At 37.2% G+C, this 16,696-nt stretch overlaps 1 protein-coding gene across 1 annotated transcript in view; it reads left to right on the forward strand.

The window, feature by feature from the left end:
* Nucleotides 1-16,696, forward strand: part of GRM5 (glutamate metabotropic receptor 5) — a 288,721-nt gene that overhangs the window by 128,081 nt on the left and 143,944 nt on the right. The window contains exon 3 of the mRNA XM_074816304.1: nucleotides 5,865-6,114. Within this exon, the coding sequence (XP_074672405.1) occupies nucleotides 5,865-6,114 (250 nt within the window). The remainder of the gene's footprint in view (nucleotides 1-5,864; nucleotides 6,115-16,696) is intronic.

The raw sequence follows: 16,696 nt of genomic DNA on the forward strand, positions 1-16,696 counted from the left end.
TTTGGTTCTGCGTGAGGAGCAGCAGATAAACCCTCTTGACAACTCCTGCCAAAGAGCATAACCTCACAGGAAAACAACGCTTCTGTGAAAACTAATTGCATAGAACAGACCATATTTTCATCAAGCGGCCTTCCATCTTGGCTGCATACTGTGCTGTACCACAGTTCTGTAGTGGCCCTATGAAGAAGTTTCATAATGGCTGTTTCATTGTACGGCTCCAAATGACGCATGGCACTGGAGATACAACATGATGTCATGCTGAGGAAAGTCTAGTGGGATTTGTTCTGGGTTGGTGTCCTTTCACCAGAGCAGCTTTTGGCTACTTGTACTCTAAATGTTAGAGACTGGTTTATAAAAGAAGTAGTATCTTTGAAAATGTGTGTTTGCAAATATATATATTTTTTTCCCATGAAATTCAGACTTTCAGATTGAATATCTTATGAGGAAAGAGCTCAAACACCTTGAAGTTGCTATCTAGCACTCAAGATAATTAAAGGGGAACAGCACAGTCTCCAATTGATTATTAAAGAAAAGATCTAGTTGGAGATATTTAAGTGGAATATTTTTTGAGGAGCTACTCTCATTTAAGGTATTTTTTAATGGGCTGCTTTCAAAATGACCTTTTTTTTTTTTTTTTTTTTTTGGTTTTTAATTCATATCCACTTAATATAGAAACCAAAATCACATTTTAAAATCATTTAAATAAAATATTTTGATCAAATGAAAATGGGTTATAATTTTTTTCTTTTTTTAGCACACATAGACAACTCCAGAATTTCAGGCACATGTGATTTGATTTCCTTTGGTTTGTACCCTTTTGAATGAAATAATGCTCTAATGCCCTGCTCTATTTGCAGACATAACTGTACCAGGAAGGTTGTGATCTTCATAATGTTATATCAGTGGCATGTGGTCACTGTAGCTGCACAAGAGATTTGGTATTATGCTCCTATTCTTAGCAGTGATGAAACTTTAAAAGGCTCATAGAGTCATGAGAGTTAAATGTGGATAATCTCTCGTAGGTACCAGTAGTAGTAGGTACTATTTGCCATGATTAATTTGAATTGTAACATTCAAAGAGACTTCTAACATTTCAATTTGGGAAAGTATTGTACACCCCCATATCTCTGACTTTCAGGAGGATCATTGTGGTATTCAACTAACACATTGCCTTTCATAAATATCTTCCATTACTCCCACATGCATTTTCAAAATTATACCTACTTAGATTTTTTAGGTATTTCTGGCAAAGTTCATCCTATTGATGGCAATGAAAGCTAGTAAAAAATGAAGCTCTGTATTCCCTTGCTTGCAAAATATCTACTGAGAATTTTAACCTGACTTGGCTTCTTTTATGTGTCTCAGATACAGCATAGAATATTATTCTGTGTTTTGCTCTTCCTTGTCTATAAAAATGATGGTAGCACTTCTGCTTAAAGAATTATGCTTTGTGATAGGTAGGATAAATGTTAAATGAATGACATAATGCACTTCTTCAATTTCACTTGACCCTTCTCTTCTTTTACTTTGTGAATTTTCACTGCATCCTACCCAAAGCAATTTTACATCCTAAATCTCTCCTAAACGTTAATTCTCATCTTTGTTCACTGAAATTGTCTTATAAAGCAAATAATTACCTGATAACAATTTGCATGTGTAACTAATGATATAAAAGCTCTTATACTCGAAAAGAAATGTGTGACAGGCCAAATATCCCCGTGCAGGAGAATATGTAGTTCATTATTCCATTTAGCTGTAGGGACCTTTTACCTCATATTCATAACCTTTAGTGTGACAGACCAGATGTCAGTGTATTTTGTTTATTATTTTAAGATTTAAAACCTTGCTGTTTTGCTGTGTAATGCAGATAAGATCTTAACAATTTATGTTTAGATAGTTTAATTGCCTCAATTGCTGGGCAGGAGAAGCAGCAAGAGCAGCCTGCAGTTTGCCTGACCCTTTTCTATCAGATTGAAGTATTATTATGTACTGTACTATATTAAGCTTCATCTGGAAAAAAGCACAATCTGTTCTTTTTAAGCTTCTTAGTTTCTAGTACTGATTCACTGGAAGTGGAACTAACAGATTGTTATAGTTAGACTGTAGGTGGGGATGCATATGCTTGAGTTTTGAGCAAAATTCCAACTCTGAAGCTGGGGTAAGTCTTTTGCATGATGATGTAATTGATTTTTTTTAAAACATGCAGAGACATATGGGAGTAGCTCTTGAACCGGGCTTAGGGCCAGACGTTCAGGTAGGCAACACACAGGATTCAGGCTGGCATTTTAAAAGAACCCAGCTGCCAGTTGTTGCCATGAGTATAGGACATATTTACAAAAGCCATCAACAGCTAGCAGCTCTGATTACGCCACCGTCAGACAAACTTTCAAGAGAAGATGAACACCCAGTAAAAAATTGTGATACATTCTCCATCAGAACCAGTCACAATATAGAGGTGCCAGTTTCCAAATGCTGAAATGGAGATGGAGTTTGGTGAGGGAGGAGGAGCTGAATATAAATTGACCATACTTCAGCTCCAGCTTGTGTTCTTTGCTGAGTCTTTTCTGCTGAACTGGAACTAGCCAAGCAAAACAAAATCAATCCGTCCCTTCTTTTAAACTTTTTCTTAGCATCTTTCTTTAAATTTAGAAGTGGAAACAAAATAGCTACATGGATAAATTGCCAGGATGTAGGTAGCTTCCATACAGGGGACTCGCAGAAGACACTTTGCTTCCAACATAGGGGTTCTGAATTTTCACTTGGAAGTGAAACTATAGACTCCTTCTCAGAGTCAGGCTGCATAAGTACTTCACCTTGTCCATCATGTGTGTAAGTCCAGAGGTCCCTGTATCCTCCTTGTGTCATAGACCTGGCTGAAGAGTGGGAATTGTCCTGTCAGTGGAAACTTGCTCTTGCTGTGTCAGTTTTAGTAGTACTACTATGGAAATGCCACAGTTCAAGAACCAAATGTCCATGAGGAGCCCAGTTCCTCCACTGTGATCCTCATATCTCATCCTCAAGGAAATGATGTAACGTAACAGTTTCGCACTCCCATTCTCTCAGTGCTACATGCATACCTTCATGCATCTACAGGTTTTCCTCAGAAAGATAGCTCAGAGGAAATTAATCCTAATTTGTGGTGCAAAGGAATTTAGCAAAAAAGATTTTCCGTCAAGGAGTGTTCATTATCCCCACAGTATAGCTCGAATTAAATATACATACCTCATCAAACTTCTTGCACAACAGGGGAATTCACTATGAATAATTAATTAAATGGAGTTTAATCAGCAATGATCATGAGAAGAACTCCACTGGTGTATTTGTATGAGCATCTTGAAACAAAACTATTCTGTTTTCATCAAATCTCCCTTGAGCTCATGCCATACAGCTATATTTTTCCCAGTTAGAGAACTCAAGTCAGTCTCAGATTTGGACTGTCAGGATGTTTTTCTTCCAAATGTTAAGAACATAACACTTTGCTAAGTGGCCTTGGTAGTTTAACATGTTTCCTTTCATTTTGGATGATGCATTGCTTTCTGTATGGTTTCACAAAATCTCCCTGTCTTGATACATGATGAGACCATGGCATTTGTGCCAGAGCAACCTTTATTTGACCAGAAAAGAGTTAATGCACTTTGTGTTCGTTGCAAGACCTATTATTTTTCAGTACTTTAATTAAACTTATTCTCAACTTTATAGCAAGCCTCAGGGTAACAGTTTGTGCGTTTATAACGCTTTCAAACAAAGAGTGCAATGTCTGGAACATACAGCTCCAGTTCTGTAAGTCAATTAGACCTGGCCGTGAATTTTCCATTGCCAGTTTTTTGACAGAAAATGAAGTCTTCAGAATTTCAGTTTTTTTGATATATACCATAGAAGAGTTTTTCCTTGAACTTCCAACTTCTGTGGCAAAGTTTGATGTGATTTTTTAAAATTTTTATTTTCTGTTAGGAAAAATGAAACAGAACATTTAATGTTCATCCAGATTGACATAAATGAGAATAATTTTAAACAAAGGAGTGTATTTCCTGTCAAAGAGCTTAATTTTATTTTAGGTGGTCTCAGGGCCTGGTGGGGATTACACATGACTGACTCCCATTTTTCCTTCAGACTGACTTCTGAGGCTATAATATATCTTTCATAAGGCACCACATTTTTGACCTCTAGCTGAACTGTTTCGGCATCTCATGGGAATCACTTGATGATCATGTATCACAGGAAACATAGTTTGCCCTAAGAGCATGACACATGCAGAAGCAATGGGCACCTGATTTACAACTCCCAGGAAGCAATGCAACAACTGAGTTTAAAAATCCTATGACATTTTTTCCAGGTACAATTTGTAGTAATTGCTTTTCCATCAGGCCTGATCACATCAGGGAGGAAAATGAAAGTGATATTACCTAAGGAGATCTGCATTCAGGTTGCTGTTCTGGTTGGGTACCACTTGGAAACTTCAAGGTCTCAGTGATTCGTTCTTGATGTGAAATGAAGGCAATGGTATTTCCTTTCTCTTTTGGTTATTCAGATGGTAAAATCTTCAAACAGGAGACAGTGTTTTTCAGGTTCATGTACAGTGCTGAGCCTCATGCAGCCTTTAAACTCTAGCATCAGCACAACAGGGACGATTCCCCAGGTAGGCGAGCTAAATGCTTGGTAGCTCCAATGTGCAAGGTCACAAAACCAGATGATGGCCCAAATCCAGTTGTCTGATCCTCACTTCTTCACATGCTTTTCCATTGTCAGTGCCCTTACATACTTGAAATTATGCTGGTAAAAGAAAGCATTTTCCTTACAGATTCTTCCATTTGCAAACTAACAGAAATAAATGAAGGATCAGCAGTTCCTTTCAACAGCATTACTTTAACACTCTCAGTCTTGTTACTTTACTGACTGTGTTTCTGCGGAATATTACTGAGGGGTTAAGGCAGAGAAAGATTTCCTGCCTCAAAGGCCTTCTTATTTAAATGAGACATGAAACAGATTTAGACAGCCAGATGGAGGAGCACAGGGAACCAGAGAGACAATCATGGTCAGGATGATTGTCAGTGGTATCAGTACACCCACTGTTTAAGCACTGTGAATTTTTTGTAGGCCTGGCAATGAAGAATTTTCCATGGTGAGACAGAATAAATAACAATAAATGTATCTATCTGTTAATATTTATTATCAGTTTATCCCACCGGGGGAGAATAGATTGAAAGAAAATATGAAGTTTTTTCCTGTTGGGTTGGTAGTTATTTATTTAAAAAAAAACACAGAAGTACAATTAGCCCATCTGTGATCCTCTGTTCTCTGTAATACTAATCCTCAATTTTGCCACTTATTCTCCCTAGTCACCAGAACTTCTTTCTTCACAGCCTAAGTTTTATCTCTCAGTGTAATTAAAAAATTTTTGCTATTCACATTGCATTATGAACAAAGTCCTGTTGTTACAAGTCATTGTTTTGTTTGCTTATATTTGAAATATTTATTCCAAACATATATTTTTAGATTTTCTGAAGTAAAATTCAGAGCACTTGACCACATTTAGTCAACTTAAGAGAATCAGAAGAGATTGTATAATTTATACATACATTGTTGTAGACATTAGGGTCAAGATCGTTAAAGGTACTGAGGTACATAACAGCCAATTTCAACAGAGATGCAGGCTTCTAAACAGAAGTGAGTTTTCTGGGAAAATATGTTCATCTTGACTTGAAAAATGGATTAATAAATTTAATTGCTACTGTTATTTTGTTAAGATTGGTACACTGATCTCTATGCAGATATGTTATATATTCTTTAAAATATTCATTGTTTCCAAAGCAAGAAAAGCTTCTGCAAATTTTAATGTATGCATATGTGTTTCTGTTTGTATTTAGGAAATTATGGTGAAAGTGGAATGGAAGCTTTCAAAGACATGGCAGCCAAGGAAGGGATCTGCATTGCACATTCCTACAAGATCTATAGCAACGCTGGTGAACAGAGCTTTGATAAGCTGCTGCGAAAGCTTCGGAGCCACCTGCCCAAGGCAAGAGTCGTTGCCTGCTTCTGTGAAGGCATGACTGTGAGAGGGCTCTTAATGGCTATGAGGCGTCTGGGACTTGCTGGAGAATTTTTGCTGCTGGGCAGGTAAGTAATACTATGCAATTATAGCCAGCCTTTTTACTGAGTAGGGCAAAAAAATAAGACAATCCAGTCAAGCATATGTAAAACACATACTCATGGTCTCTCCTATATATGCACATATCTAAAAGATAGCAAGTAACATCAGCCATGTCATAATGGTACATAGTCTACAAAGATATGCATCATTCTCATAACATGCCAGGCAAACACACATCTGCTTGGTCATTCTTAATAGCATCGTGTAAGGGAAGGCTGACACACAAACATTTGATCTGTATCATCCATTTTGTTCACTGCAGTTTAAAATGCATCATGTACATACACAGCATCATGTACATACACAATTGTGTTAACAATTGCTGATGTGGCCTCTGGGTGGACCTGAAATAGAGCTTTTCAAAACAAAGTTTGTTAACCATCACCTTTTCTTCCCGAGCCAATATGTTGACATGTGCACTGTCCTAAAGGCAACATATAGGTAATCCTTTCTCTTAGCTCAGTAATATCAGTGGTTCCCCCCTAACCACCAAAGGGAGAAGAAAACTCACTCAGGTGTGTTCACCCAGCAGGAAAAGACCCTGGGCTAGTAAGCAGAGAAGTAAAAGATATTGATGTAAACCTAGTGGGATGTTTGTATTTGCCACATATTAAACAAGTGGACCCTAAATGAGATGAGAAAAATGGCGTATCGACCACAAAATGGAGCATATCGAGAGTCAGCTAATGTGGCTTGCTGCCATTATTAGAAGGATGACTTGATGCTGTCCCAAGCATGAACCCTACAGGAACACAAATGAAACAGTGTCAGTGAAACCAGACATCCTGGTGAGACCTTTAGGCAAACTTGTAAGAACTGCAGCCCTGTCCAGCTGTCTTGGAAGCTGGGAGACTGAGACTGCCCCACTGGTAGAACACCAGCTTCGATTCCCAGTCTGCCCTGTTGCACACAGCTGCCCTTCCCCCTTGGGCAGATGGGAAAGCAAACAGGCAACAAGAGGGACTTCGGTCTCTGCCCTTACTCTTTGACGTCAGCCTACATTTTGGCAAGTTCAGATGTGAATTGCTTGATTATTTCTCTATCCTATGGCGACTATGTCTGCCTTTCCTTTCAAACACATTTTATCTGTAAGCTCTTCCATGGATTATCTTGGTCCTTTTCTGGACTGACACACAAAGTGACCACAGCCCTCAGGGTGAGATTCACCTAAATATATTTAGATGTCTACTATTTAGACACTTCCCTGTGGTCTAGCCATCAGGATTCCCTCTATTGTTAATGGAGAAAAATAGGACCTTCTTAGGTCCCTTGTTTATAATGTAGACATTCAAAGTAGGAAAGAGAAATCACATTCTAGAAAAGAGCTTGTACAAAGACTGTCTTGATGATGAGCTTTGGTGGAAAAGCCTACTTGTCAGTTGTTTAGAGTAAAGTAGAGCAAATGCCACATCCACTATCTGTAGCTGAATCTGGTACCACCTAACCTTTGCTGTCTTCTTTTACTCTGAACATAAGAAGTTGCCAATTCTTTGCAACAGCACCCAAATTTAGAAGCACGTAAGCATTATTTTCAAAAAATATCTTGGTCCTTAACTCCTCCAGACTCCAAACCATACTTAATTTTTTATGGGATTTGTTTATGTGCAGCAGTGTTAATAGCAGTGAACTTCTTTTATGAATAATGAGTACAGGAACTGGTGATTGTGAATAAGGATGGAGCAGTAAAGCTTATCTCTTCAAAAAAGCAATGTCTAGAGAGAACTGACTTTGCTTTTTTTTTTTTTTTTTTTTTCCCCCCCCAGTGAAAAATACCTGTTTCTAGCTGCAGTGGGAGTTATCATGCCTAATTATAAGAAAGTTGTTATTCAGTATATGACTTCCATTCCGTAAATTCAAAGTGATAGCTTCTCTCAGAAGTCTAAACTGTTTGAATTTGAAACAAAAATCCTTAATTCTGCTGGAAAAAAATTATGTGTGCCTATGCCTGTGGCAGTACAATACAATTTATTTGTGAAAAATGTAGCATGAACTGGAAGTGTTTAAAGAAAAAGAAAGAGAAGTGTAGGGATTTTTTTTTCTATTCTATTCTATTCTATTCTATTCTATTCTATTCTATTCTATTCTATTCTATTCTATTCTATTCTATTCTATTCTATTCTATTCTATTCTATTTCTATTTCTTAACAGAGATTCCAAGGTAATGGTTGAGAGAAGTGTCTACTCAGACATAGGCTAACCTGTCCCCAGACAGCAGCTGCTGGGGACAGATGTAAACTAATTGCACTTACCTTCACCCAGCCAGAGCATTCCTATGGATGCATCAGACAGCTGCGGACAGCTGGAGTGTTGTAGTGTCTCTGTATGGCTCTGCACTTTGGAGAACCCAAGGATCTAGGAGCCTCCTATCTCCTTTCATTATGTTTGTTTCAGATTTGATATTAAACCCAGCTATAAACCAGAAATAAAACAAGTAGTTTTGCCTGCTGAAGACTTTTGTTTGGCTTTGAGTCACTGTTAGTCAGGAGAGCGGACTGCTTATGTCCCTGCAGCACAGCAAGACCCACAGCAGAGTGTGGGATGTTCTGGAGCAGTTATGTTCCACAAAAACATTCATTCTTACAAAAATTTTCTCCTTCTGCTATGGGATAATCTCTAGACTTTGCAGCAGAGGGGAAAAAAAAAAAAAAAAAAAAAGGAAAAGAAAAAGCAGGCAACTTGCAGGAAGGCTTCTTGACATAGATGGGATGCAAGACAGTAGTGTCATCATCCATTAAATGGCCTGAGTTCCTGTAAGCTCCATTCTTCAGAACCTTGATGTGTTGCTTGCTTTCTTGGTTTCAGCTGTCTGGCTCTGTTGGCTATGAATATATAACTGTTGGCCTAGAGCTAGGCTTGTTGGTTGGTTCTGTGGAGAACAGCCTAAGGCACTGACCTGGGATGGATGTGACACCAGAGCAAACTCAGATCTTACAAGCAGATTATGTTAGGGACTTTTCTGTGCACCATTTATATAGGGGAAAAAGACATTTAACAAGATTTTGAGAAGAACAGATGGTTCAGAGCACTCAAATGGGAAAGAGTTACATGTGAAATAAAAGAAGGCTCATACAAGTAATTTCTCTTGTGAAGCTATAGAGGAAAATGGACTAGGGTAAGATTTATACTTTCATTCATGCTCTGATCCTGGAGTTGCTCTGGACTGCCTATTCAGCTGAGAAGGTTATAAAAGGACACTCCAAGTATAGGGAGAGTGCCTGTCACTGAAATGCAGTGGGATCACATGGAAAACTTCATCTAGTAATGGATATTTATTTGTTACCCCTCAAATGCATTTTGCTTCCCCCTTGTTCTGTGAAGTGGATAATTATTTTATTTCCAAATGTACAGAGAGGACTAAAGTCCCAAAGTCACACAGTAGCTCTATGTGAAATCACAATAAATCAACATTTCCACTTCCTCTTAACTTATTTTTTTTTCATTTCTGATTTGAGTTTACTCCTAACATTTCCAATCTAAAGCCTTGCAAAAATACTGAAATTTTTGGAAGCTATAGCACCTCATAGCACCTGTTTTATGCTCAGATGAACAGAAAACTGAGTGGCCAAGGAGAGTGTATATCAAATATATCACCCTGTAGAGCCCCAAGGGGAGGAGAAAGGATATGCTTCAATAAAGACTCCACTCTTGACATACTATGCAGTTCCTGAAATTGCATTGCCTGTCTGTGACACAGATGAAAGATGACAAGACATTAGTGACTGTAGCATTCCAGAGCTTTTTGGTCCATGGAAAACATTTTAAATGTTCAGGAAATATTTACATCATGAACCCTGAGGAATTGATTTAACCTCAAATAAAAAGGTGAGTGTGCTAACTTTCAAGTTTAAAAAAAATGTTATTTTAACCTAATTGTTCAACTTAATTGAGATATGGAGACCAGGCTTCGTCTGTTTGTCCTTATTGCTTCTGTCATCCATAGGTCATATGCCAGGAGATATCCTTAGAAATCAAATTCATTAGAGAATAAATAATACATTCACATAAAAGAATAACTTTGGAACATTTTTGTGAAAGAAATATGGGGTATTAATTGTGCAGATAAAAACAATTTAGTTGTAGGTGATTTTCAGCTGTTTACTACATTTTATGTAATAGTTGGTCCCAATAGCTGAAATTTTCTTTCATGTTGTACATACATCTTCATCCTTCTCCTCTTGACTAATAGTTTCTGATATTTGGCCAAAACCTCTGTGATATCTCTCCCCAGTGTTAATTTCATCTGATGCCTTTCATCCCCTTGGAATGACTAAATGTTTTAGTGTCAGGTCACATGATTTTTTATAATACATTAGAAATTATCAGCTACAGTTGAAATTATGCATATTGATTATAACTGTCCTAAATAAAATGGGTTCAAAGAATGGTAATGGATATCCATAGTAATGGATAATTTTATTATTTTTTTGTTTGCTGGCATTACTTTATCCTATAGCAACTAACACTTTTGGGATGGGACTTGGGCATGCTGTGGGTGACACCACTGTCAGAGATTGTTACCAATAGGCAGTTTGGACAAAGATACTCTGTTTTGGGGTAGAAGAATTTTAAGATACCTGGATGCATGCCTTGCATGCCTTTTACCTCCAGACAAGAAAACTGCCACTGGGTTGTTTTATTTAATATTATAAAAGTAGTTATTGTACAAATCTATAGAGCAAAAGTCAGATATTTTGCAAAGGATTTGTGATTCCAAATGCAAGACAGTAAGACTTTTCCCACCTTATGGAGAGATGGCAAAGGAGAACAGAAAGTAGAGGCATATAGAGATAAAATGGCTAGCTCAACATCTCCAGCTTCCAAATGATATTCCAGAGGCAGTACTTATCTGCAAGGAATTACCATGACTTCCATATGCTTCATGTTCCAGTATGCATATCGTATGTCAGATTTACTCTGGTATTAATTACTTGTTTGAGTAAAGAGAAGTTAATTAAGATTATCTGGACTTCCTTTTGTATAAAATGGCAAAATTAAACACAACCAGTAAAAAAATCTAGCAGAGATAGGAATGTTTCATTGGGCTCTAGTACTGATTCTCATTTTCAGCTGTCCAGTTGGAGAAACATGGTCAGAATTTATCAGTCTGATTTAACCTCCACATGGCTCTTAGATACTTATTCATTCAAGGGTTTACAAAAATATCACGAAATTGTGTCTTGGTTACAATATCTGCAGCAAAGGGATAGTAAATCTAGAACTACAGGGCATCCCACAGATCTTTCGTGCTTCTTCGAAGTGCAATCAGCACTTGATGACTACGTCCTTAAATGTCTTTGTAAAGATTAAGAACCACATCCTGCATTTTCAGAATTCAACTGTTCTGTGATATGCTAAAGGCTGTTGCTCCTGAGGAGATAGATTCGAGGAAACTGTTATTGATTCTGAGTCTCACAGATGTTGCAGCAAAAATAGCCAAGTAGAATGTGAGTAGTAGAGTTGTGGATAAGGAGGGAGAATAAAATGTGGAGGACCATTAGTTCCAGGAAGTCCCCAAAGTAATTTGGCTGATAGGAAGCTCAGCAATATATGAAGAAAATCTGGTTAGCAGCCTAAAAGGACAACTATTGCTGAAGGAAAAATTAAAGTAAGATAGATGATCTGAGGGAAATGAGTTATTTTCAATAATTTAAAAAGAGATCTTTCGTGAGACTTGTAAAAGTGTCTGTTGGACAAAGATCTCACTGCAAAGGATGCAATAATTTCCCACCTGAAAGTATTCTGTGTATTGTGGGTTAAAATGCCTTTTTCTGTGTTTGTACAAGTCCAACTGGTGGAAAAGTTCTTGTAAAATAAATGAGGATATGAAATTTTGCAGACCTGAAATATGCTCTAAATTAATTTTGGGTTATTTCTGCTGCTTCAGGGAAAAATTAATCAGCCAAAATTCTTCTATCTAGAATAGTTCTAACTGGATAACCTTTGACAAAAATGTGGAAGCTAAATGTAATATAAGTGTGCAGAACTCTTCTCCAAGGACAAAATAAGCAAGTGAAAAAGTACTTTCAGAGTACAATCATGCAATCCCAGCTTGTATGAGGAGTCTGCTTCCTTTTCTTCAATGCACAGTAGATTGAGCCTGTTACAGCCTCACCTGAATGCTGTTTCCTCTGCAGCAACTGTCTGCTGCCCACTCATTTATTTATCTCTCAGTTCTCTTGTTTGGGCATCAATGTGTAGCCCAAAGAAGGAGCTATCATATACCTAGTAATTAAATGCACTGCAATTAGCAGCCTTAAGTAAGAATCTTCACTGCCACCCGAAAAACAAAGAATTTAACAGTAAAACAACGGTTTGCTTTTCTAAAGATGTAAAAGAGATTAAGGAATTGAAAAACTGTCTTCCCTCCTATATGAAAACAGTATCCTTAGAGGTAAAGCAGACTAGAGGGTAAAGAATTGCTTTGTTTTGAAAATGAGCTTTGTGGTCTCCATTTACGTGGTAGCCTTGTAGCTCAGAGACCCTCAAGGTGAGAAATAGCAGCCCCCAAGTTGTGTCCTGCTGCAGATGTAAGCAGTAGAGCAACTGGCCAAGGCTGTTTGTGCAATGACTGAAAGGATCATCATTTTCTTTCTATGGTATGAACCACAAAAGGTTAACATAAGTAAGGACCCCACAAGCTATGCTTGAGGATTTCAGGGAGATGAGTGAGGCAAACATCTACACTGAAAGAAAATCAATCAACCTGATTTTCTTATTCTTCTCTCTTTTTAAATCCTGTTTATTTTTTCTTTTATTTTCTTTTTTTTTTTTTTTAATCTATCTATCTGACCTCTTTCTAATAAATATTGCATCTTGCAGTCTAATTTCAGTCACTAATATGGATGAAGGTAGTGGGGGATAGCAGTAAGCTCTAAGCATGTTTGGAAGAATGTCTTCATTTTGCCCTTACAGGAATGATGTATCTTCCCTGGGGTGTGTGTGGGTGTGACATGGTTTGTCAAACAAACATCAGAGAATTTCCTAGTGTGCATATTGGCTAGTGAGCACACATATTTATGTCAATAAGAGATGCATATGCCTCTGAGAAGAAATTCAGGTCCTACACATCTGAAAACATAACATTAGAAAAGATAAATGGTTGTATCAGCTCAGATCAAAGGTCCACCCAATCAATGTTTTGTTTCTGAAAGTGGGCAAAAGAAAATGACTGGCAAAAACTGACACCAGGCCAGGATGGAGCAAAGTTGTCCCAGAGCATTCTTAAATCTATGACTAATCTGCAGTTCAGGAACCTCCTAAATGAAAGCTGGTGTCTTTGTAAAGGAAGACTTTGTGCAGTGTACTGCTATGAGTAAAAAAGAAGTACAGACAGGGTTAGATCATGAATGCAGAGTTTAGTCCTAGGAGATATGACTTTTAATAGTAGTGCTGCCACTATATTTATTAGCGATTTTTTTATGTGTCATTACATTCATACATCTTCACTTTTTCTTTGTAACTGTCTTTCATGACTCCTTTAGACAGTGAGCAAGTCGGTCTAGACACTGTATTTTACTATGTACCTGTGTTGCCCTTTGGACTACAAGGCTCCAAGCTCTTTTGATTATTCAACTACTACTGTCAAGCAATGCTTCTTCAGTGAGCTCAATAGGCAATCTTGCTCAATGTGAAACAAATAATTAGTTGACATTGGTAATGGAGATATCCTTCTCACAACTTGACAAATCATGAGTGTGTCAAATTAAATGATTTGCTTCCTGAAGGATCTGATCTTTCTTATCTAAGGCTGGCATTAACAATCTAGGAAAGGTAGCTTTGTCAGTCAATATACTTGAGTAGAGTTGTGCCTTAGTATTGTACAAAATGGCAGTGACAAAGAACTCAGGATGTCACTCCAGTCTTTCACTTCTCTCTACCTAATTCATGCTTGATCCGTCTTTGGATGCATCTTCTTACAATCTTTCAGATAAAAATTCCACAGCCTCCTCAAGCAACTGTTTCTTATGATTAACTACTCCTTATATTCTTCCTAATGTCTAATATACTTTTTTAAACTGTTTTTTTAAGCCCATTACTTCTTGTCCTATCCATGTGAACAAAGGAAGCAGTTAATTCCCTTCCTTTCTAAGACTATTATTTATATATTTGAAGTTATGCTTACCCTCAATCTGCTTTGACAACTTTCAGTATGAAAGGAAAACATGTTTTATGCTTTGGAATAACATGAGATTTCTATTCTCCCAGTGGAAATGAGACATGGGGAAAAACAGAGAAAAGGAACTGGCAAAAAAAACCTGAAGCATTATATAAGATTTATTTTCATTGCAAAAGGACAAATCCATAGATGACCTACACAGCTGAAAAATAGACAGTAAGACAATCTCAAAGACAGCTCCATATTGCCAACAGACCCATACTTGCAGTTCTGCATGAAATCAAGTCAGTGGCATTACTGGGAAATTGTGTCCATTTGTGAGTGCACCTCTGTTCTCCCACAAGAAATATAAATTTCTGATTTTACTTTCGAATTTAAAGCTCTACTCTATCCAACATCTTATTAAAACTCAGAATAGAAGTCTATGAATGGTTCACTTAAGATTGTTCTCTTCAAATGCATCTTCTGAGAGCAATAGGCAATGCCTGCAGAGAATTTTCTGAGGTCACCCTACTTTGAGGATGAAAGAGACTCTTCTAAGAAAATAAATTAAAAATACTCTTGGAACAATCAAAACTTTTTTTATTTAAGCTTGAGAAAAGATGAAATGCTTTCTTCTCAAAAACAAGAATTCAAGAGGTGAAAAGAAATTAAGATCTTAAATTCCAGCATTGTTATTCCACCATTCTGTGTAGGCTACATGATAAAAGGTAACTATTTAAAATGTTAAAACTAAGACTGAAAATGTGATCCAGTATATATTCCTAGAAAGATTTAAAGGTATTTGGAACAGGATGAAAGTCAGTATTATCCTCGAGATTTTCTGATCTTTAGAACAGCTGCAGACTTTTAGTTAATGACTTTAAGTGAGACTAAAATGATCTCCATTAAATGCTTGGCATATATTTGTCAAAAAACCCTCCAAACCTATTTCTGCTCCTTTAAAATTAACATTGTGACAAATAGAGGTTTGCTGGAAGGTACTGATTAGCAGTTAAGAGCTGTTTCCTTTCTATTATCTTTCTCTGTAGTATGTGGGTATGTTATTTTCCATGACTTCTTTTTTTCCCTTTCTTGTTTTGATTTATCTGGATCATCCCAGAGTCTGCACCTAGGAATTCTGACTCGCTGCACACACACATGTCTGGATACAGAGAAGGTATTTATGAGAGGGGAAGACCCTGGAGTTTGTAGTTCCACCCTACCACCTCCTGATAAAGAGAATCTGTGCAGATTGCGTGATCCAGGAACAGTCTCTTCTCTCGGCAAATCTGCCATCAATTATGTTCACATCTTACTTACAGATGTCCTTTGTGCTGATAAACAGGACAAAAGTGTGTGGCAGATAAAGGTAAAGAAATACGGGACCACTAGGACAGTGTTCATTCAGTTGTCCCAGCTTCGTGGCTATTGTTACATGTGCTCCATTTTTTGTTTAGAGAAGGAATGTGGGAATCAGAAAGACAGAGAGATACTTTCTCTAACTCCACATTTGAGATGATTTGTGAGTACTTAAAACACCCTGAAGATCTGAACATAAAAACATTATCCATGCGGCAGAGATTTATACCAAGGAACCCATCTCACTAACACTGCTGAGTGATTATGGAAGAATCTTACTTGGAGTAATGAAAACTTCTGATTTGTAAACTTCTGGTGTAATTCATTTTTCTATCACTCTATTAAAATGACAAAGTAGCACACATAGCAGCGCGTTTCCCCCTCACTATGGCTGAATTGATAGTTTCTAGTGAAGCCATTGTGTCTCCAGAGGTTAAGGCTGAAGGCAACTGATAACGTGGATGAAATACCAAAATTCTCTAAACCTCATTCTGGTGGAATTTAGTTCACTACTGCCTTGAAAAGACATTATAAATCTTGGCAAGAAGATACTGCTTTCAGGAAGAGAAGATAAAAAACCCCATGTCCTATTTCAAGGAATAAGGCCCAAACCCAATTCAGTTGATCTTTTTCCTATTAATTAGAAACACTGTAATAACAGAATGGATTAAATGAACAGTGTTTTAATTAGGAAAGCAAAGTTAAAAAAATAAAATCTATATTTACTAAGGGGTCATATCCTTCGAGCCTTTATTCATGTTGATTAGTAACAATGAAGGAAGTGGAGACTGGCTGAATCATAATGAGTAAGTCATTTCTATCCCGGGAAAACTTAGAGTTATAAAACATTGGTGATTTAATACATTTTAACTAGTATGCTGTTAAATATTTTTTTGTCTCTAGGAGCTGATACGCACAAATCAATGCTAATCTTGGATGCTGACTTTTTTTGACCATGATTGGCCGAGCTGATTTTTAATATAGTTCTACCAATGTATACCAAAAGGAAAATTATTCCTTGTATCCTAGTAGTTAAAACAAAGTAAGTTAAATATGTTTCTGTTTGAATCATTTTCCAAACTCTGCGTGTG

This window comes from Strix aluco, chromosome 2 (assembly GCF_031877795.1).
Source record: "Strix aluco isolate bStrAlu1 chromosome 2, bStrAlu1.hap1, whole genome shotgun sequence".
Lineage (NCBI taxonomy): Eukaryota > Metazoa > Chordata > Aves > Strigiformes > Strigidae > Strix > Strix aluco.